We start from the raw sequence: 22,662 nt of genomic DNA on the forward strand, positions 1-22,662 counted from the left end.
AAAAAAAAAAAACCTTCTTAACGTCCGCAGCCTCTATATCTTACGCTACGCCGCGCGTACAGCACAATAAAGGATGACTGTCGCAAATACAAAAAGAAAGAAAAAAGAAGAAAAAAAACAATGCTGCCGCTTGTTAACATCCGCAGGCGCCATAGCCACGTCCGCTGCCGCGCCGCCGCAGAGGGTTCGCAACGCACGCTGGAGAAAGCGTCCGACGTTTGTCTGAAAACGGGCTAAGCTGGCTTGGCGCATGCGTTGCGCGTGCTGAAGGAGAGAGATAGCTCAGCAAAAGAATGGGCACACCCGTGCACATGGCTTGCAAACGTCATATGTTGGCGCGCGGGAAACGACAACTGCAGATGCGCGTGCCTTTGGGGAATGGGCGCGGCGCTGCCCAGACCAGCCGTCGCCGAACTGTCCCCTCTCATTCCTTCCGCGCGTGACTTGAAAACGTCACGCGGCAAACGGCCAAGGGTGATGCTATCGTCTTTGGGGAAGGCACACTTTCTAGTGCGTGGTGCGGAGTTCGATATATCGAACGACCAGTGAAATTGAGTTCGATATATGACGTGGCTTTCCTATACTTTTACATGGGATTTTCAAGGGGATATTTCGTGAGTTCGATATAACCAAAATTCGATATATCCGGGTTCGATATAACCGGGTTCGACTGTAGTAATGTGCAAAAGAAGCATGGTCACAGGGACTTTGCTTAGTCAACTAAATGACGTCATTTTGTTTAGGAGCATCTTAATAGGGTTTCAGAATGAAACTGCCATGTAATAACTAGTTGGCGTGAAGTTTAGTAGAGTGGCATTTCCGTTTAATAAACGTAGTCTTTCTGGTATTTTTGCAGAAAGACTTGGGAATAATGAGAACTCTGGGTTGGTTGTTCATTGCTTTGAATGTCAGCATACCAAGAGAAGGCTTAGCTTCTTTGCTGTATAGGGTTCTAAGGAAATAATAAAATAGTGCCAGTGTTGCTTTGACTAAACACTAAATCACTAATTTCTTCATTCTGTACGGTTTGTAGATGTCCTACTAGGTGAGCGTTGTATCCCAAGACTGTTTCGTAGCCTTTGTTGAGTCCCAAGCAGTTTAATATATGTATCGTAATAAGACATTTCCTTTCTGGCCAGTATGGTGTGGATGACAATTCCTTTGTCTCAGTTGGCATACATGATGGCTGTACAAGCCCACTGGTAAATGTGGCCTTTCTTGCAGTGCTTGAAGAGCTGGGTGTGTCTGAGCTGGACTCCCTGATTGTGGCCTTTCCGTCTGCGTGTGCCAAGTCCAGCATTGAGCAGATGCGCCCCTTGTGGGCGGCCGCCGAGCAGCTCTATCGCCGGGGCTTGGCCCTCTCGGTTGGCGTCAGCGACCTGGACACAGTGCAGCTGCACGACCTTTACTCGTGGGCCAGTGTGAGTGTCCCCAGCTTTCTCTGCAGACTTGCAAGGTACTCCAGAACTACTATGCATAACGACTGAGTAGAATTGTAGCATCACACTTTGACATATATGCAGCAGTGGTTTCGAGGTGTCCGCATGTAAAATGTCCGTGGTTCGAATCCCGGTGCCGCACAATTCCCCACTCAAAAAAAAAAAAAAAAAAAAAAAACCCGCGTGGCGATGGAATTGCATAAACATGTTTGGGGTGCGACCTATCCGGTGAACACCTCCGAAAACGCACTCTCTCACCAGAATAGGACTTGGCCACCCGGTGTAGTAATTGGCCACAAGCTTCTATGAATACTCTTAACAAACCCTCAGTCCCTAGTGGCTGCGAAGCAACTGACCACGGTGGCGGTCAGACCTCAAAGCAGCAAAGGGTGATAAGAATCTCTGGCTCCGGACAGGCCGCCCCTGGAAATGGAGCCTGGCAACGTTTAACGCTAGAACCCTAGCTAGTGAGGTTAGTTTAGCAGTACTGTTAAAGGAATTAGAGGGGATGAAAGGGGATGTGATAGAGCTTAGTGAGGTTAGGAGGCCAAATGACACATACACAGTCGAACCCGGTTATATCGAACCCGGATATATCGAATTTTGGTTATATCGAACTCACCGAATATCCCCCTGAAAATCCCATGTAAAAGTATAGGAAAGCCGCGTCATATATCGAACTCAATTTCACCGGTCGTTCGATATATCGAACTCCGCACCACGCACTGGAAAGTGTGCCTTCCCCAAAGACAATCGCATCACCCTTGGCCGTTTGCCGCGTGACGTTTTCAAGCCACGCGCGGAAGGAATGAGAGGGGACAGTTCTGGACAGCGCCGCGCCCATTCCCCAAAGGCGCGCGCATCTGCAGTCATCGTTTCCCGCGCGCCAAAACATGACGTTTGCAAGCCATGCGCGTGGGTGTGCCCATTCTTTTGCCGAGCTATCTCTCTCCTTCAGCACGCGCTACGCATGCGCCTAGCCAGCTCAGCCCGTTTTAAGACAGACGTCGAACGCTTTCTCCAGCGTGTGTTGCGAACCCTCTGCGCACGGCGGCTGACATGGCTATGGCGCCTGCGGACGTTAAGAAGCGGCAGCTCTCTGTTTTTCTTCGTTTTTTTTTTTTCGAGAGTCATTCTTTCTTACCGTTGTGCTGTACGCGCGACGTAGCGTAAGATATGGTGGCTGCGGACGTTATGAATCGAACCAGGCTTGTGCAATCAAGCTATCACAGGCACTCTGCCAAGTTCGCTCCCCGCCACCGGAGGAGCTATAAAAAGATAAACGCGCCCTGACGTTATCGCTGCGCAGCATCTTGGCGCGCTGTCAAGAAATTAGCTGTGGATGCGACGACCGAAACGGAGTGACGCGCGCCATCGACATGCAAGCGAAAACGCTCGCGATTTCTGCCGCAGCGACACAGAAACCTTGTATTGAGCTGTCGCGGTGGCTCGAGCGGCAAGAGGGACGCAGTTCCAACAAGTTTGAAATTTTTCGCTCTGTCGCTGCCGCTCGTCGCTGAGATCGCTCAATCGCTTGCATGTGAGTGAGCTGGTCTTAACGCATTTTTATTTTTCAAATTCTCGGGTGCAAAAGTGGAGGGTGGGTTCATTATGTGACTGGGTTGATTACGCGACAAATACGGTATCGTTTTTTCGCATCGTAAGTGCCGTCACAAGCCGATTTTTGTATATCGAATTATCGATATATCGAACTATTTCGCGATCCCCTTCGAGTTCGATATATCCGGGTTCGACTGTACTATAGTAGAACCCCGCTGCTATGTTCCTCACTGCTTCGTTTTCTTGGCTGTTACGGCGTTTTCAACCGGTCCTGGCAGAGCTCCCATAGAATGCAATATATTAGGAACCCCACTATTACTTTGTAGTAGTGAAAATGTTTCCGCATGATACGTCGCAACTTGGCTCCTCGAATCCGCCCGGCAATGCGCACCAGCCAACACCATTTTGGCTTTTGACAAGTCTTGGCCGAGCTGCACGCGAGCTGGAGAGGCTGGCACTAGATGGCCATACCATCAACTTGTTATGCCACCATAGCCTCGAACCCACATTTTTTTTTTTTTCCCTCCACAGTCGAGTCGAATGTAACGTCGTCAGAGTAACCTCGTAACCACTTTGTCATGCTTCGATGGTGTCAATATCGTCAGCGGAAGAACGCTTTCCCTTGAGGAAAAGCCAGCCATACTGAACGCAGTCGACAGGCAGCCCGCGTGGAAGAGAGTGGATATTGCAAAACACCTTGGTGTGCAACCCTCTACGCTTAACAGTAAAGTACAACCTCGATAATTCGAACTCGGTTAATTCGAAATCCCGGATAATTCGAAGGTTTTCTGCGGTCCCGTATTTTCCAATGTAAATTTGGCCGGATAATTCGAACAGGCGGCCTGCGCCAGCCCGGTTAATTAGAAAATTTGGACTGCTATGCGGCAATGCCTGATCCATGTTTCGCCGCAAACCCGGCGAAACGACGGCCCTACGGAGCCGCGAGGCAAAGCCACATAGTAATGGTGATGATTTACAGGCGAAGCGCCCCAGCCGGAGCACTCTCTGCACAAAAATCGGTCCACAGTGCGCCTCGCGCACCGCCGAAACACGCGCCTGCAGAGGAGAAGACATGCTTCACTGCAACACGGCGGGCATACCGGTTTTTATCACGTGACCTTGCCCCCACTCCATCCCTTGGTGTGCTTCGCCCACTCTTCCCCCGTGCCTCCGACGCTGCAAGTACGCCACCACCACCGCCGCGCCGGTCTCGCCTGCGCCATTTCTTTGTGTTGTGCGCTGTGGTTAGGGGTCGGCTACTGTGCCGTTTTTTTGGGCGGGACTGTGCAGAAGTGCTAGCTTTGTGACCGTAGCAGTGCAGAAATGCCAAAGTACAAGACTTTAACGCTGCAGCAGAAGTTCTGCTTGATCCAGGAAGCAGGCAAGAGCGCTTGTTCGAAGACCGAGTTGGCCAAAAGACATGGCGTGCCCCTCTCGACGTCGTCCACAATATTGAGCAACAAGTCAAAAATACTAGAGGCTTACGGCAAGACCTATTCTTCGAAGCGGTCACGAGTGCGGGCTCCCACGTATCAAGATGTGGAAGCTGCTCTGCTTCGCTGGCTGCAGAAAGCAAACGCTGCCCACCTTCCCGTCAATGGAACGCTACTGCGGGAGAAGGCCAACGACCTAGCTCTACAACTTGGGCACGAGGAATTTAAGTGCAGCAATGGATGCTTTTGCCGTTTTAAAGAACGCAATAATTTAACCTTTCTCACCGTCTGTGGTGAGAGCGGCAGCACTAACGAGAGCGTTGTCGAGGATTGGAGAAACCACACATTGGCACCGCTGCTTAGCGAGTACGGTGCAGACGACGTTTACAACCTTGACGAGGCTGCACTTTTTTATAAGATGCTGCCAACAAAAACATTCGCAGTGAAGAACACCGCCATCAAGGGTAGGAAACAGGCCAAGGACAGGATTACTGTGCTGTTCGGCGCAAACATGTGCGGTAAACACAAGCTGCCGCTACTGGTCGTCGGGAAGACGGGGAAGCCTCGCTGCTTCAAAAATGCGCGGCTGCCGCCAAAGGATGAACTCGTCTACAGGCACAATAAGAAAGCCTGGATGACAGGTGCAATATTTGAAGAGTACGTGCGGCAACTTGACCGCAAGTTCGCGGCCACGGGCAGGAATGTCCTATTTGTCGTCGACAACTGCCCGGCACACGGCGACATCCCACATCTCCAGGCCATCAGGATGGTATTTTTACCTCCGAACACCACTTCGATCTCACAGCCGATGGACCAAGGCGTCATTCACCACACTAGGAAGATTTATCGGTACCACCTGCTCAAGCGCATGCTCCTTTGCTACGACAATGGCAAGGAGTACTCCATCGACCTTCTCGGAGCCATATGCCTCATGGTGTACGCTTGGAAACAAGTGGAGCCCACATTGATCAGGCGGTGTTTTGAACACGCTGGTTTTTCCAGTGAAAGCACTGTTGATGCCGATGCAGACCACCCATGTACTACTACTCTTGACGAAGAAGGAGCAGAGTATAGCGACCGCATCAGTGCGCTCTGCGCAGAGGATGAGTCCAACGCAGTCGGCTTCGCCGAGTATATCAACATTGAGAGCGAAGAGCAGACTGGCTACTCTGACTTGGAGAGTGAGATCACTGCTGGTACGAACATGCGCGATGACAGCGACGATAGCGACGACGACACCGACGAGCCTCCCCGAGCACCTGCTCTTGGTGAAGTTATCGGATCGCTGAACGTTATCCGCAGTTTTGTTGAGTGCCGCGGTGGAAGTTCAGAGATGTTTCGTCTATTTTACCAACTCGAGAGCATGACCTTAAAAGCCGCAAACTACCGGACGCGGCAAACCAGCATCTCTGATTACTTTCAGTAGTAATTCAAAATATGCCGAATAAAGGTAACACGTTCCTGCAACGAATTTTTTTGCCTAAGTCTTATTTCTTGGTGTGTTCGGTTAATTCGAAAACCCGCTTAATTCGAAGATTTCTCGCGGTCCCGATGACTTCGAATTAACGAGGTTGTACTGTATCATCTCGAAGCGTGCCAAAATAGAAGGGAATGCCGTGCTTTGCGGCCCGAAGGCTAAGCAGGCTTGTGGTGCCAAGTATACAAACCTCGACGAGGTTCTTCTCACCTCGTTCAAGCAAGCTCACGCTGCTGGTGTCAATTTCGACTGGAGCATTCTGTGTGATAAGGCGATAGACATAGCCAACAGATTGGGCATCACAGACTTCACGGCGTCGATCGGCTGGATCAACTGTTTTCAAAAGAGGCACGCATCGCTTACAAGACGGTAAGCGGAGAGGCAGCAAGTGTCAACTTAGAAACAGTCAACGATTGGAAGGTCACACTATCTGCTACAATTGAGGGCTACGAGCCTCGTGACATAACGCTGACGGAACGGCCTTTTTTTCTGGGTGCAGCCATCAAAGTCATTAAGCCTGAAAGGCGAAGCATACCATGGAGGCAAATGCAGCAAAGACCAATCGACGGTGCTCCTTTGTTGTATCATGGATCGCTCGGACAAGCTAAAGCTATGCGTAATTGGAAAGTGTCAGAACCCACGGTGCTTGAAGAACACTCGCTTCTTACCATGTCACTACAAAAGCAACACTCATGCATGGATGACGCGTTCTTTGTTCGAAGAATTTAATCTGTACTTTGACAACAAGATGGGTTTCCAATGCAGAAATGTTCTTTTTCTGTTCTTTTTCTGCCCACCCGAGAGATCCACCATTTCTTCGGAACGTGAAGCTTGTGTTCTTCCCATCTAACACTACAGGTCATTTGCAGCCTTTGGATGCCGTCATCATAAAGAACCTAAAGCGTGCCTACAGGAAATGCACTGTGAAGCACTGTCTCATGCATATTGATTGTGGACAGCAACCTACGGCTATTTCAGTACTTGACATTATGCACTACATTGCTTCAGCATGGTTTGCAGTGAGCACGTCAACTGCACAGCCCAGCTTCGCTCTGTGTGGCTTCCGCATAGACGGGGAAATGGAAACGGGCACGGAGGCTGAAGAGTCAGAAGTACAGTCAAACCCGGTTATAACGAACTGCGTAATTCAACGCAATTTGTTCGCTATATAAAGTATTTCGCTATAACCAAACCCGTTTATAACGAACTTCAGTACCAAATTCGTTATACACGATGTCCAGACAGCGCAGCGAAAACGCACTAACTAAAGAAAAACCGTGCCGCTCACCATGAATCTACAAAAGAAATTTATTGCAGATAAATGCTCACTTATTTGCAGTAGGCAGTGATCTTCGCCTGAATACTGCATTTAACTCCATCAGCGAGAATCGCACTTTCCACACGCGACATCATTTCCACAAACTCCAGTCCGCTTCCCTGTATTCCGGAGCAGTATCGGCGCAGCAGATAGGTAGCAGCGAGGGCTTCGTGCAACGTCGGGCGAGGGCGATCGTCCTCCGGCGGCGGCTCCTCGGTCTCCTCGTTCGCACCAGATGCCAGCATGTCGGCAACAATTTCCGAGTCCAACGGGCTCGCTGTCACGGCTACGTTGTCGTCAACAGTGAGAAAATCCTCCAGGGCAACTTCTTCGGGCACAGCGTCCGGAACATCAGCGAGTTCTTCCCACAGCGTGGCAACATCGCTGTCATCTTGCACAGTGCGCGCTTCACTAGCAGCTTCTGCATCCTCTCGACATAGTCCAGCATGGTGGAAGCAGTTGCGGATTGTGGATTGCGTCACGTCTTGCCAGGCACGGTTAATCATTTCTATTGCGGCCAGCAAATTAATCTTGAGCTCGTCGTTAACCCGCAATTTCACCAACAGCCGCTCAACGACGCGTTTCCTGTAGCCCAGCTTGAAAGCGCGGATGATCCCCTGATCGAGGGGCTGCAAAACCGCTGTTGCGTTCGGTGGCAGGAAACAAAGCTCGATATTCTTGAGCGTGGCGCCGCAGTGGTGCGCAGAACAGTTATCGAGGAGGAGGCAAATCTTTCGCCCGCTCGCTGCAAGTTCCTCGTCCCAGCCACGCAGCCACGCTTTGAACAACGTTCTGGTCATCCAGGCCTTAGAATTTGAGTTGTATGTGGCTGGGAGTGAAGTGCATCCTCGCAGGCACATAGGAGACTTGAACTTGCCTATGACAAGCGGCCGCAGCTTTGATGAACCGTCCATGTTTGTCGTGAGAAGAACGGTGACTCGGGCCTTATTCAATTTGCCGCCATGGCACTTCTCATTCTTTAGCGCCAAGGTTCTGCTCGGCAGCAGTTGCCAAAACAAGGCAGTCTCGTCGGTGTTAAAAATATTGCACGGTTCGTATCTCTCCGTGACAGCACGCCACACGTCTTACACCCACTTTTCAGCACTCTCAGCGTCCACTGCTTGGCTTTCACTTGCAACCACCTTCCCGGTGATGGAGTAGCGGTCCTTAAATCGTTGGAGCCAACCACTGCCCGCTGTAAACCCCTCGACGTCCAGGACGAAGGCAAAATCTTTTGCCTTCTGTTGTAGCATGGAGCCAGAGACCGGCAGATTTCGCGCGCGAACGTCCAAGAACCATTGGTACAGCGCTTTCTCTACTTGGTCGTAAGCCGGCTTGTGGTGGCGAAAGCCGTCACCATTTGGTCGTTCCTGTGCATTGCCTCTGATGGCCGACTGGTTTTTCAAAATGGTGCTTAACGTGCTCCGCGGGATCTTGAAATGCGCGGCAACGTCAGACTTTTTTTCGCCGCGGCCAACGTGGCGAATTATCTCCAGCTTGTCGGAAAGCAGTAGGGCACGCCGCTGCTTCGTCGTCATCTTGCAGGATGTAGCGCCGGAATGCAAGCCAGCAGCAACGTAGGCACGTCCGGAATCGTGAGGATAGCAGCAGCACGACTTGCAAACGCGAACAAAGAAAGCTCCGAGGATGCGGGAAAGTTCGCCACTGACGCGTTCGTTGTTCGGAGGCTGCCTTCCCTTCGCCCAAACTTGAAACCAGTTCTGGCCGGTGTTGCTTCTTTCTCGAAGCGCAATAGGTCCGGAGCTGCTCGAACGTCTTTGATCACATGGTAGGTAGCTGCCGAATAGGAGCGCTGCAAAGAGAGGCTGGCCGATGGCGCGGATTTTAAAGGCTACTCACGCTACTCCGGGCGACGGCCGCGCATGCGTACAGGAGGGTCCCTCGTGGAAGCTGCTGTAAAGAGCTCCTCCTGCGTTTTACGGAAGCGTGGCATCGGCGCAGAAGCAGCAGAAGCACCCTAGTGGGCGCGTGATGACGTATGCGCTGTGTGAGACCTTGGGGAACGGAGTCGTCGCCAATCCCCCTCCCATCTGACAACGGCATGCGCTAGAAGTATTGCGGCCCGGCAGCGTGGGCTGCCTGGAGAGAACTCGGAGCCGGCACAAAGGCCCGCCCGTTGGCGGGCGTTTGGCGACCGATCGCGCGCGCTGAGTTCGCTATATCCGATGTGTAGTTCGTTATAAAAAATACATTATATATGCATAATGCTAGCGGAAATTCGAGTGTTCGATATAAAACATAATTCGCTCTATCCGAGTTCGTTATATTCGGGTTTGACTGTATCTTGTGATCAAGAGCTAGCGGAGGCTATGAATGAGCTGGGTGCCACTGGAGTCTCATATGGCGACTATGTGGATGCTGCCGTCGTGACATCAGAGCGCCTGAGCATTGCCGAGATCATTGCGAATTCGGTCACGAGTGAAGGCGCTGACTGCGATGACGAGGAGCATGAGCTGTACGATTCCGAGGAGTTGACAGAACCGAGCTTTGGAGAAGCCGTTGTGGCTCTGGGCCTCCTCCACAGGTACGTCGCACCTCAGAGTGACAGTGACACCAATGCGGCCTTCCAGGCTATTGAGAAATGCGTGGTGCTTTCCAGCGAGCGAAAGAAACAGCAATCCACCATTCTCGATTTTTTTTTTTTTTTTTTTTCATTTTTAAGCTGAATAAATACAGTCGCCGACTGATTTTTCGCACCCTGAAGTGGCCGAGATAACGTCCGGAAAATCAGGCAGTCCGAAAAAGCGAATTCACTCAAAAAAAGTCACCTTATTTAGCGAGCGGCTTGAAAAAGTGGCCAATATGCTTCTGCGGGGCGCTATGTTGCCGTGCAAGTAAGTCTGCTTGCACGTCGGCAAGGGTGATGTTCTCACTGTACACAGCCGAAAGCACCATCAGAGCTTGGGTTAGTTCTCTGCTAGTTGGCAGCACAGCCTTTGGCTCTTCACTGTCGGAGTCATCACTTTCAAGCACCTGGCGAACATTTTCGTCGTCTGTGAGTTCAGCGCAGAGCTCGCTGTCAGCGTTAGCAAACTGCTCCAGCGTCACTTCCATGGGAACGGCTCCTGCAGCGTACAAGTGCTCAATGAGGTCAGCACATGAAGACTGCTGATGGGATTCACTGACGCTATCATCGGATGAAGACTGCACTTCATATCTGATCGCGAAACCCGCATGGCGGAAGTGGTTCCTTGGTGTCTCCTCGGTCACCGCCTTCCATGCATCGAAAAGCATGCCGAGTGCAGACAACAAGTCGACACTGTAAGTTTTGTCACTGTCCACGCATAACACCATGCGACTGAGCACGCGTGACCGATAGAGGTGCTTGAATGTCCGGATAACAGCTTGGTCCATGGGCTGTAGTAGGAACGTCGCACAGCACAGCACACCACACGTGAATGGCGACTGCGGCAACTAACGACTGTGCACCACAGCAGCACGGCAAAGCTGGCGGGACGGTGCAACATGCGGTGCCTGCTATCGAGGCTATACCGGGTATGCGAGGTTCCGATGGCAGGATAAGCGGACGATATATGGGTTCGAGGTTGCAGAAAACTAAAATGGCAGCAGCCAGAAAAGCAAAATGGCACAAATCGAAAGAAAAATTCCGGAAAATCGAACGAGAAGGATTTCAAATGTCTGAAATATCGGTCGGTGTTATACATTGACTCTATGGAGTGCGTGACGGTGCCATGGTAAAGGCTCGGATTTTCAGGCAGGTCTGGGAAATTGGGCATCCGAAATATTGGTCTGCGACTGTAGTTTCAAGTCAAAGCTGCACTGTTTTCATTTTCGGAACTTTCCTCACTGTTTCGTTTTTTTTCATGGTCTTGTGAAAAACATGTAAACGAGATTCCACTGTATACTGAAGGGCGGACATATATTTTGTTGTTAGGATTTTTTGACAATAATAAAGGCAGGTACCACCGCAAATAATATTTTTCGCTGTCTTTTTTGCTCATGTAATCGCCGCACCCCCTGATTTTCACCCCAATCTCGGAAAAACAAAGTGCGGCCATTACATGCGTGTATAAGGTATTCGCCAAGTGCTTGTGGAGTCTGAGAGCGACGACGACGAAGACTCACCTGCAGCAGCGCAGCCGACGCAAGCTGAGCTGATGCAAGCGTAATTCAGGCGGACCTGTTAGCACGGAAGCGGAGCGTGGTGCAGAAAAGCATTCGTGACTTTTTCTGGCCTGAAAATGAAGAATAGGCAATAAATGGAGCTTTTTTGGTGCACACTGTTTTTTCGGACATTTTCGTGGTTTGTTGAGAATCCGAAAAATCGGTCGTCGGCTGTAGAGGGTTAAGCAGATTTTTTTACATTAGGTCCTATGGGAAACCAGCCAATGGTCTCGTATTGTTGATCTTATGTAAATTATCTGAACTGAGCTTTCTTCAATGGGAGTTAACTGTAGAATGGAGTGGCCCGAGTGATGCTATAGGTAACCGGCATGCGTTTTGCAGGAGCTGCAAAAAGGAAAAAAAAAAACTATTTTGGGGACACGAGGATCGCCCACCTGCCCCGCCACCTGAAATGCATTGCAAAGAGAAGGGGGGGGGGGGGGCATGTCTTGTTGGCAAACAGAAATGATACTTAAGGGGAGACACTGGTCTTAAAACAATTTTTTTTTCTATGATTAGAGATATTACAATGAAATTCGGTGTGTATATGTATTTCTTCCTGCTGTTTTCAAAAATATAATTTGTTGTACTATATCTCAATTAGTTCTCATACTATGGAAAAATAACTGATGCCTAATTAAGTCATTTATTACAGGTGATTGAGACACTTTCCCTCAATATTATTTGGCTCTGATTGAAATGCAGCTGTAGCCAAAGACCTGCCATGTGGAGCTATGCTATTTATATTATCCCTGAGGTGCGTTACCATACAAAAATGTCCAATTATGCCGATGCCCCATACTTTTTAAATATAATTAGCTGACATTACTCTCCCCCAAATTTGATTCGTTCAACCTAGCAACATAAAAATAGCACAGCTCCACAGTTCAGTTCTTCCTGAATGCAATGGTGTAAGACTTATTAAAATTGTACCTCTAGTACCTCTAGAACGTAATGAAAAGTTCCGTAAGGCTAGTCATGTTAGCAAAAAATATGAAGTTGAGAAAATCACATTTGAAGTTTTGACTTTGACTACAGAAAATTTTTGGAGGAATCTTCAAGTGCAGATTTTATTTCAGTGTTCCCCATCTGTCCCCCTGCAAAACAAAACAAAAAGTGTCTTATTCCATCCAACGAAACATTTCCTAAAAATTTTGAAGATGTGTACATGACGAAATTGCAATAAAAAAAAAAATCATGAAGTTATGAGTTTACTTTTTTTTTTTTTTTTTTTTTTAAGCCGATGAGAGCACGGGGCTAGGATGTCCAGCTCTAAGGTTAATATCTTGAGCCCTGCAAACGGTTTCTTGAGGAAGCTAGTGGTCCCGTGCCAAGGGGGCCTGTGGTAAACAGTTGGGTGGCCCTGAAAAGCTCCGTTGTGACGCTCGTGCGATTGACCACTCGCATCTTCGCGATCTCGCCGCAGGTTCCGCGCTTCGTGTGCGCAATAAAGTTGTTAACGCTTTCATGTCCTCAATCGTGAACTCTGTACTGGCATCGCGTTCCGCGCTGAGGCCGCGGTGAAACTCACAGCTGCCGTGATGTTTTGAAAACCGATTTTATCACATTTCCAGACAGACTTCAGCGTTAATAATTTGAGTGCAAGTGCTCGAAAGGTTAAACCTTCAGAAAATGGTGTTTCTCAAAATCGATTTTTTGACCATTTTCGGCCGTTCTAAGACCCGCGTCTCCCCATAAGAAAGCTTAAAATATGCATTTTTTTATTGCACCTAATGTGGTGTCAGAAAAGATACACTCGACTAGTACTCAACTTTAATCATGCATGCTTGCATGGCTTATAAAACACTGTTTTATTGTCCGTGAAATCCACTGCTCACAACCGCACGTTGAAATGACATGGGAATATGCTCCGCAAAACAGAGCCTTTCCAAAAGAAAGCGCCACCTGTGGCACACAACCATAACTAGATCCAGCGCCATTATGCAGGAGTCATCTGGCAATCGAATTGTGACAGCATCTGTATGTCATGGTACAATATGGTAGCAACCTCTTCTTTTGTATCGGGCGCAGGCTTCCTTGTGCTCGTGAACAAATGAATACTTACTTACGTGATTGGATCATTTTTCTTCTGCAAGACCTTCCTTGTACCTTAGGGTCACAAAATTTTTTCGCAAATTGTGAGGCCCCCACTAGTTGCATTCGGGAAGGTATTTTTCACAAATTGCAAGGTCCCTGGTTTACGTTTTCTAAGGGTGGGCAGGAGTGGGTGAGGATTTGGGGATGGGCATTGACTGGGGATGTTACGGTAGTTGTAAGTGTGGATTCGTACGCTCATTTGTGAGAGGCTTAAGAGTAGAGCAGCATGTGACATATTATCATATGCCTTGCTCATGTCCAGACGTATATAGTGCGTGTGGCCCTGATAGGTCCAGGGTCGAGTGTGCTGTGTTGGATTTGCTATGTAATGTCATGAGTGCAGAGGCTTTCTCTGAAAGCAGTCAGTGTGTGAGGTAGGCGGTCCTTGGTGCTAATGTGAGATTGGAGTCAATTTTGTATCACATATTCCATTATCTTCCTCAGGCTACATGTAAGTGAGATGCTCAAGACATGCTTCCAGCTGTCTGGAATGCTGCCTTCGTGCCAGTGTTTGTTGAGAAGGTCCGCATGTGCTGAGAAGTGATTGTCCAGGTCGCGGAGCATCTTGTTTGTGATGTGATCCTTACCAGTGGCTGCCGTGGTTTTGATGTGGTTGAGGCTTGCCTGTCTTTCGGTTGTCGTGATGTCCTTGTCCATGTTCGGATTTGTGATGCCCTTATACCTGGTGGGGAGAGGAATGTCGTCGGCTCTATTGGTGTATGTGTTCTTTAAGGTAGTGATGAAATTGGTGTCACTTTGCTTAAAGGCGTGGATCATGCGCTGCAGGTTTATGTGAGATGTTTGGTTTGGTTTGGCTTGTGGGTTTTGACGTCCAAAAGCGACTCTGGCTGTGAGGGACGCCGTAATGGAGGGCTCCAGAAATTTCAACCGCCTGGGGTTCTTTAACGTGCACCGACATCGCACAGCACTAAGGCACCTAGCTTTTCTCCTCTACCAAAAAGTGGCTACTGAAGCCGGGATTCGATTCCGCATCCTTGGGCACAGTAGTTGACCACCGTAACCACAGTGCCACCCCAGCAGGACTTATATGCGACGTGACTTTGGTGTGGGAAGTTTGCGTGAATAGTCCTCTTTCTCATGTTGGAGCTGTTAGTCGAAGTTTATGTTTACGATGATGCCTCATTGGGGTCAGGGGTATTGAAAGAGGAAGATATGTGTGGGCTGCACAAGCCAGAACCATCCAAGTAAAACAAGTGAACATGCCACACAGGGATTGCATGAAGTTACTGCAGCACAGACTGAAAGTCATGTTGTGTAAAAAAATGAACCAAACAACCAACTTTATTCTGTAAAGACCATGTTAGGAGAATGGGGATGAAATTTAGTGAAAATTTAGTAATTTTATGTCGTATACTCATAGGGCACACACGTTACTCTAAGTTTCTTACTATGAAAACAAGAAAAACTTCCTGTGGGCTGTGCGATGTCAATGCACATTAAAGAACCCCAGGTGTTCAAAATTTTCAGAGTTCTTCACCACGCCGTCTCTCATAGCCTGGGTCGCTTTGAGACTTTAAGACCTATAAAGCAACCGTATACCAGTAAGTAGACTTGAGCTCAGAGTAAATCACATTTTAATCTCACGCACAATATTTGAAGACGTAAGAGAAAATACTTTAACTTGTTTTACTGTCAAAACATCCCATTACGTCTGATGTTGTTCTGAGCAAGCACTTATCGATTCCTTGCACGTTTTATGTTCATGAAGGAAGGCTGGTGTTAACTTAGGTATTGAAGCATTTACTAACACACCAGACTGTCTAACCTTCTGTTTGGCGCATGATAGCCACAGTTGCTTCTGCGCTCTAAAACTGCATATAACTAATTATTTCTTCAAAAAAAGTGCCATTGCATCCGACTGAAGTGAAATGGTAGGTCATGTGAAGCATCCCAAAATATTGATTTTAAAAAAAGTACGGTCGACAACCGATTTTTCGGACACCCAATTTTTTGGACATGCTTGATTATTCGGACTTTTTTCCGGCCCCAGGACATACCTTATAAAGTCAGTGTATTACGCTACTTAAAATTTCGGACACTCTAAGGAGAGCTATTCAATTTTTTGGACATTCCAAGCGTCAGCCGGGCTAACTGCCACACATGTTGTTGTTTTTCTCCTCTAATTTGATGGCACATACCCACACAGGGGGATCGGCCAAGAATTGGGGTGCAGAGATATTAGATTTTGAGATGTATAATTGCATCTCAAAAAAAAATAAATAAATAGAAATAATTGCTAGGGAATAGAGAAGAAAATGTAAATAGGAAAAACCTAAATAAAAAACGGTAATTACTAATGCATGCAGTAGGAGAATACTGAGATTTATATGTACAGATTAAAAAATCAAAGCATATTAGCAAGACAGACGTTTTGTTTCTATTAAGAAGTTTTGAATGGCGTTAAAAAAAGACCTGTGGCTGAATCCAAGCATGGTGGCACCGAACAATAATAAAATCTGGCTGCTCAAATTAAGACCCAGCTGTTGTAACGGCTTCTCCAAATACCGTTTTCTCATCATGGTAAAACGGCGACAAAATAGCAAGAAATGATCTATTGTTTCCGGTTCCCCACAGAATGCGCAGACGGGAGAAAGCGCCAAACCAGACCTGTGCATATAGAAATTTAGGGGCGGAATACGACAGCGTAGCCTGGTTAGAAAGACCTCAGTCTGCCTTGATTGACATGATTTCCTATTCCAGGAATACTTGAGATGCAGGTAGTCATCCGATGATAAAACAGATCCAGTCTGCATGCTTAATAAGGAACGCCTATGAAATCGTGCTGCTGTTATGTACGTTGTTGCCGGGAGGATAGGCAACACAGGGCCATTCAGAGATTCTTTAGCTAGTCTATCAGCAACCTCATTGGCTGTCACATTACTGTGGCTTGGTATCCACACTATATGTATGAGGCTCAAATGTGAGGGGAACAATGAAAGGAAGGTGTGTAATATTGGCGAATTCATATTTGAAGAAAGCGACAAGCACAAAAAATAAGAGTCTGTAATTACAGCCACTGTTGAGTATGGTGGGTCTAGTTTGTGCAGAGCAAGCACCACCGCCAGCAACTCCGCCTGGAAAATTGGGGTAAAATCCGGAAGACTGACTGAAAAAGCCCAGTCTAAAAGCGGACAGTATATTCCAATGCCGGCCTTTTCATGAAATTGAGAAGCATCAGTTGCTATCATTATGCTAACGGGAAGACTTTGTAAATGATCTTCTAATAATCCATTTAAAATTCGAGGTAAGTGTTTTGCATTATTTGGGAAAATGTCATCATAGATAATTTGAACTGAAGATCCACTTACTTTTGTTGGAAGGATGTTAGAAAGGAATACGTGCAAAGGTTGTAACAGATTTTGCACTAGTATTACCTGCGGGGTATGAAACAGAGGCCATCTGACTCCAAAAAAGGAGGCTGCCTCTCAACAAAAAATTGATAGGGAGTGATGGAATTGTGAATCATATTTTTAGATACATCTGGACAGTCAAGAATTGTAATCTAGCTAACAACGGTGGTATTCTGGCTTCAAGGTATAATACATTGTTAGCCACAAATTTGAGGAGCCCAAGGCATAATCTAAGCACTTCCCGCTCTAAAAGAACGAGCGGACGAATTTTGTTAGCAGGTGAACCAGAAAACAACACAGATCCAAATTCTATAATTGGTCGGACATACATAACATAAATCATTAAAAGAGCGTCTCATCGCATCCCAAACCTTAGATTGCTTAACCTGCGCAACATACTTCAGCACGAGCCCCTTTCGCTCCAACATGTTCAGTGTGATCCCTCCATGCCAGATGGTCATCATAAATCACCCCTAGATACTTTAAAGACTTAACTTGAGGAATCATTTCCTGCTTAAATGTTAGAGAAAGATTTACCGTATCCTTAATTTGAAAAACAAGGAAAGCGCACTTTTTTACATTTAATGTAAATCTTGAGTCACATAACCAATTCTGAAGGGAGCTTAGGTACGATTGCAGGCACCTATTGAGTGATTGAATGTCAGGTGCAGCCGTAAAGAACGCAATGTCATCCGCATAGACATACGTGCAAACGACTTGATGAATGGGAATAGAACTCATTAAAATGTTAAAGAGCACGGGCGAGAGAACTGCCCCTTGAGGAACACCTCTGGTTTGTTGATATCTGCCAGAATGCACACCATTCAATGAACAGTAAAATTATGTTTTTTAGGAATGTAAATATCCACTCAATTAAATATTGGGAAAAACGTAGAGTTTCCAATCTTTGCAATAAAATTCGGGGCTCTACATTATCATAAGCCTTCTCTATATCGAAAGTCACCAATGCGGCATGCATTTTCTTGCGCCGCGCAAGAAGAATTTGACTCTCAAGGTCGGTATGCGCATTCCATATTGAACATTTTGAGCGAAATTTGATTTGACAGGGACTAAGAATATGGTCTTGTTCCACAAATTCGGTAACCTGTTGGAGTACAACCCTTTCAATTAATTTTACCAAGTTTGATGTTAATGATATTGGTCTGATATTGTCCAAGGTATAGCCACCACCATTATGTTTCAGTAACGGAATCACTTTGGCTAGTGTCCAGTCACCAGGTATCCGGTATCCAAGAATGAATAATTGAGTAATTTACCAACTCTAACAAAAAATTTGGAGACACCTAAAAGAGGATCTTTAACATTATTGACGTTACTCCATCAGGGCCAGGTGCAGCAGCTGGCAATGTCATTACAATCGAAGAAACCTGAGAAAATGTAATTTTAGGGACATCCTTAGCCGTATCTACTGGACCTACAAACATAGGGGATTTGGGAAGTGTTGACAAAAAACGCTTTTTTAAACCTTTAGCAATGTTTTCTACTGTTTTGAGAGCTTCTTTAGGAGTCAAAACACATGAGGGTAAATTTTCTGAGACAGGAATCTTTTTCCGTGATTTTAAAAACCTGAAAAGTGCACGTCGGTTATTAGATTGTGAAAGATAATAGAAATGCTCAATATCATAATTATCTTTCGCTTGTGCGACTGTGTGTTTAAATGTAGCTGCAAAAAATTTATAATCATGCCAATTTTTGGGACACTGGTTGTGAAGGAGCCTCTTCCATGCAGCCTTTCTTCTTCTATAATCACATGAACAGTCTGCATTCCACCATCTTGTTGACGTATTGCCTTTTGATGCACGCACTAAGAATTCACACTTCTTACGACAGGATGCAATAGCCTGGCATAATGTTTGCGATTTTAACTGTCCCGTAGCCTTAACTACTGACTCAGGAGACGAAATCAAAAATGAGTGAAAATGGTTATAATTAACGTATGATCTCAACTGAGAGGTCGGCGGAGTTAAGCGGCAGTTAAGCTCAAAAACAATAGGTATATGGTCGCTAGAGGTGCCACCATCAACTGTCGACCAATTGAGTATAGAAACACTAGTGCTGGAAAAAGTTATATCACAGATTGACTATGAGCACGTACAAAAGTAGGTAAACCAGAATCATGCAATTAAGGTTATTATTTGAAAGCCAATCCCACAGACGCTTGCCACAGGGATTCGTCTTGTAACCCCACAAAACATGGTGTGAATTAAAATCTCCAGCCAAAATAACCGAATTTTGACAATTAACTAGTAAGTGGTCTGGCGATGTGGTGTCCAGAACACCATGAGGGAAATAAGCATTCGCTAATGTTAACGAACTGAACCCTGGAATTTCAAAATCTAAAGCTAATAATTCAGAATCTAAAGTAGAATATTGAAAAGAAATCTTAGCCCTATGACAAAATTTTGAAGAAACTAGAATTAGTAACCCACCACCTCTTGACTGCCTATCTTGTTGGATTGATCGATAATTTTGTAAATGAAAATGTTTTTCAGTTGTAAGCCAAGTTTCTTGCAAAACAATTATGACTGGATTCTGTTTTAAAGAAAGATAAACTAAATCTGTAGAAGCTGAAAGAAGAGATCTACAGTTCCACTAAAGAACTTTTAACGTTCCTATGGTTATGTAATCCGGGCAGCAGCAACAGCCTGCCCTAAAATGGTTTCCTTTGGTTTAAGCTTAGCTGTTGCTTTTTTGATTTTGCCTGTGGACGAGGTGTTGACTGGTTTGACATCGGGGATCCACTGCGTTTTAGGATTCGTGTATCTGTCTCCCCCATATCTGCATCATGAGCCTAGTCTGACTTTTTGGAATTTTGCATAGGTGATGCGGAAAGAGATTCATTTTGCGAGCAAGACATTGTAGCTAAGGAGTGCTGCACTGATAATGAATGCCCACGTGCCGTAGGAGAAACCGTAGCAGTTTGCACAGCCTGAAAAATGTGAGCTACCAGAACGTTGGATATGCACTCTGTGACTGTTGTCACAATCCTATCCACCATTTTGGCCATGGTTTGAGCGATGTCGCCGCCTTCTTGTTTGTTTACTTTTTCCTTCGATAGCCTTGAAACCGGTGCCGGCCTTGCGTGCCGCTCCTCAGCTAAACTGACACTGGATCGAGGCTGTATTATTTGCCTAGCAGCTTCCGTTTCCGGGACAACGTCACTGCCGTTGCTGCTCGTTGCCAGAGGGCTCTTTTTTTCTTTTAGCGTGATCGCTTCGACTGCCTGTTCCTCTATTTGCCGTGCGTTTCACGTGTGTTGCCGAGCGTAACGAGTAGGTCTAGCCATGGTCGTGCTGATGCGAAAACTATGTCCTGTCATTACTGTGGCTCACATTTAATTGAATCGGCTTCAGTTCTTCAAGAAGCTGTTTCCAGATTTTATAAGGAGTTTTTTTTTTGTGTGTGCAATGCGCCAGTGAGAAGGCACTCAATGGAGTCGGTGTTGTGATCCAGTGGTTGGTGGTTGTGGTGTGCCTCGACAGTGGGAAAACCTACTCTGTCGATTTGCTTGGAGCACTTAGAGCACTTAGTATGCTCGCCGATGCGTGGAAGTCTGTAGCACCCACAACGCTGCGCAATTGCTTCCACCATGCGGGATTTGTGCTGAATGACAAGTCAGCTGCCTTGGATGAGGAGAGCGTTGTCGAGGCAGTGAGCAACTCATTCACAGCCTTCGCACTGCTGGTGTCGAAATTCCATTGGCCGTCTCGTTTTCAGAGTTCACAGACGTGGACCACGAGTTGGAACTGTGCGCTGGGCTCACAGGTGTAGGAATTATTCGCCAAGTGCTTGTGGAGTCTGAGAGCGACGACGACGACTCACCTGCAGCAGCGCAGCCAACGCAAGCTGAGCTGTTGCAAGCGAAATTCAGGTGTACGGAAGCGGAGCGTGGTGCAGAAAAGCATTCATGACTTTTTCCGGCCTCAAAGGGAATAATAGGCAATAAATTGAGCTTTTTTGGTGCACATTTGTTTTTCGGACTGCCCGATTTTTCGGACATTTTCGTGGTTCGTTGAGAGTCCGAAAAATCGGTCGTCGACTGTACACACACGGTTGGACCCATAGCCTTTACGGCTAAAGATAGGTTTAAATGCTAAACAAGCGCAATAATACTGGCAGACTATATCATGATACAATTAAATGGAGAGGTGAACTAGTTGGTACATATCTGAAGGGAACAACGGCGCGGAGATGAGGGACAAGGAAAAAAGCTTGTGTTCAGCGGCTGTGTTATCTTCCTTCCTTGTCCCCCATCTCTGCACTGTTTTTCCCTTCATATATCATGACAGGGCATGATCACAGCACTCTTTATCAATGTGCAAAAAAAGTTGGAAACCTGGACTACAAATCTATGTGCTTTGTTCGGTTTGGTCACAACACTCAATCACAAAAAAAAAGGAAAGCTACTAAACTCTCACAAACTTCTTTATTTATACATTTCCACGAAAATTAGTAGAACATGTTTTGAAGATTCTGAAAGGTTTCTTTTTCCTTTTGCTTTATTTAGGATGTCATTCCACACATGGTCTTCATATATTCTAGGAGTCTCTTGCTGTACATATTATAACAGGGTGGTAAATTAAATAGATTGTTAATTGCAGCTGTTGTTTGTTTCATTGTTAATCTAATAAATTAAGGGCCAGGGGGTTGTTAGATCGGTATAGTGTTGCTATTTCAGCTATATTCAGTCTATATGCCATTGGTATTGGTAGGATGCGAAGCTGCTGAAAAAGTGGCCTACTGCGGTAGGTACTGTTTGCATAAGTTATGTGAATAGCATGTTTTTGTAGGTGGAAAATGGGATCTAGATATGTTTTACATGTACTGCCCCATTTTTCCAGGCAATAGGTAAAGGCGAAGTACAGAATGACACCAAGTTACTTGCATTGAGCAGTAACCCTCAGCAGATATTGTGCTGTTTGTAATTAGTGCTGTGTGTTTATAGTTTATGTTCATTTTTTGTGAGTGAAACGTGGTCTACTTTATTTTCTCTGTATTGACGGTTATCCGATTACATTTAAACCATTGTGAAACTTCGCTAAGGTCTTTAATAATTTTACATTGTAGTTTCTCTAGATTATAGTGTCATCGGCATATATTATAGCTTTTGAATATTTCAACGTTGATGAAAGGTCATGAATATAGAGGGAAAAAAAACAGTGGCCCAAGCACTTATCTCTGCAGTACACCTAGATTAATGCTTTGCGGTGGTAAGGTTAAACTGTTTGCAACAACATATAGTTTCTCTTTTGAAAAATAACTCTTAATTAGATTATAAATTTTCCAAGTGCTGTGATATGTGGCTGCATTTTGAATGCAGCGACCACCTACTTGCAGCAAGAGTGGACGACCTTGTGGTTAAGTTTGACAGCATTGGGAATGCTCTGTGCAGGTGAAGCCAAGTGTGAACCAGGTGAACCTGGATTCATGCTGTGTCATCCCCCAAGAGATGCAGGAGTTTGCCAAGGCCAACAACATTCAGCTTCTCACTCACAGTGATCCCAAAGGTTGGTTTATCCCTGCAAGTGTGATTTCCTAGCCTTGCATTTCCACAAGATGTAAACATAAAAGAAACAAATTGCATAGAGAGATAACAGAGGGATGGAAGAGTGTTTCTTTTATAAACCAACAAGATGTGTTTAGTAAGTAGCCATTTAATTACCTGGCAGCAGAGCCATGTCATCACCAACAACTGCCGTACAGTGGAACCTTGTGAATTTGAAGTCATTGGGACCGGGAAAAATGTTTGAATTAACTCGAATTAACTTTGTTTTCAAATTAACGGAACACTGCAAAAAAT

At 46.2% G+C, this 22,662-nt stretch overlaps 1 protein-coding gene across 4 annotated transcripts in view; it reads left to right on the plus strand.

The window, feature by feature from the left end:
* Positions 1-22,662, plus strand: part of Gclm (Glutamate-cysteine ligase modifier subunit) — an 84,834-nt gene that overhangs the window by 34,396 nt on the left and 27,776 nt on the right. For all 4 annotated transcript variants that reach the window (XM_084608877.1, XM_084608876.1, XM_084608875.1 and 1 more), the window contains 2 exons: positions 1,225-1,421; positions 22,255-22,369. In XM_084608877.1, the coding sequence (XP_084465003.1) occupies positions 1,225-1,421; positions 22,255-22,369 (312 nt within the window). The remainder of the gene's footprint in view (positions 1-1,224; positions 1,422-22,254; positions 22,370-22,662) is intronic.

The sequence above is a fragment of the Amblyomma maculatum genome, chromosome 7, assembly GCF_055883805.1.
Source record: "Amblyomma maculatum isolate TAMU_Amacu chromosome 7, ASM5588380v1, whole genome shotgun sequence".
Classification (NCBI taxonomy): Eukaryota; Metazoa; Arthropoda; class Arachnida; order Ixodida; family Ixodidae; genus Amblyomma; species Amblyomma maculatum.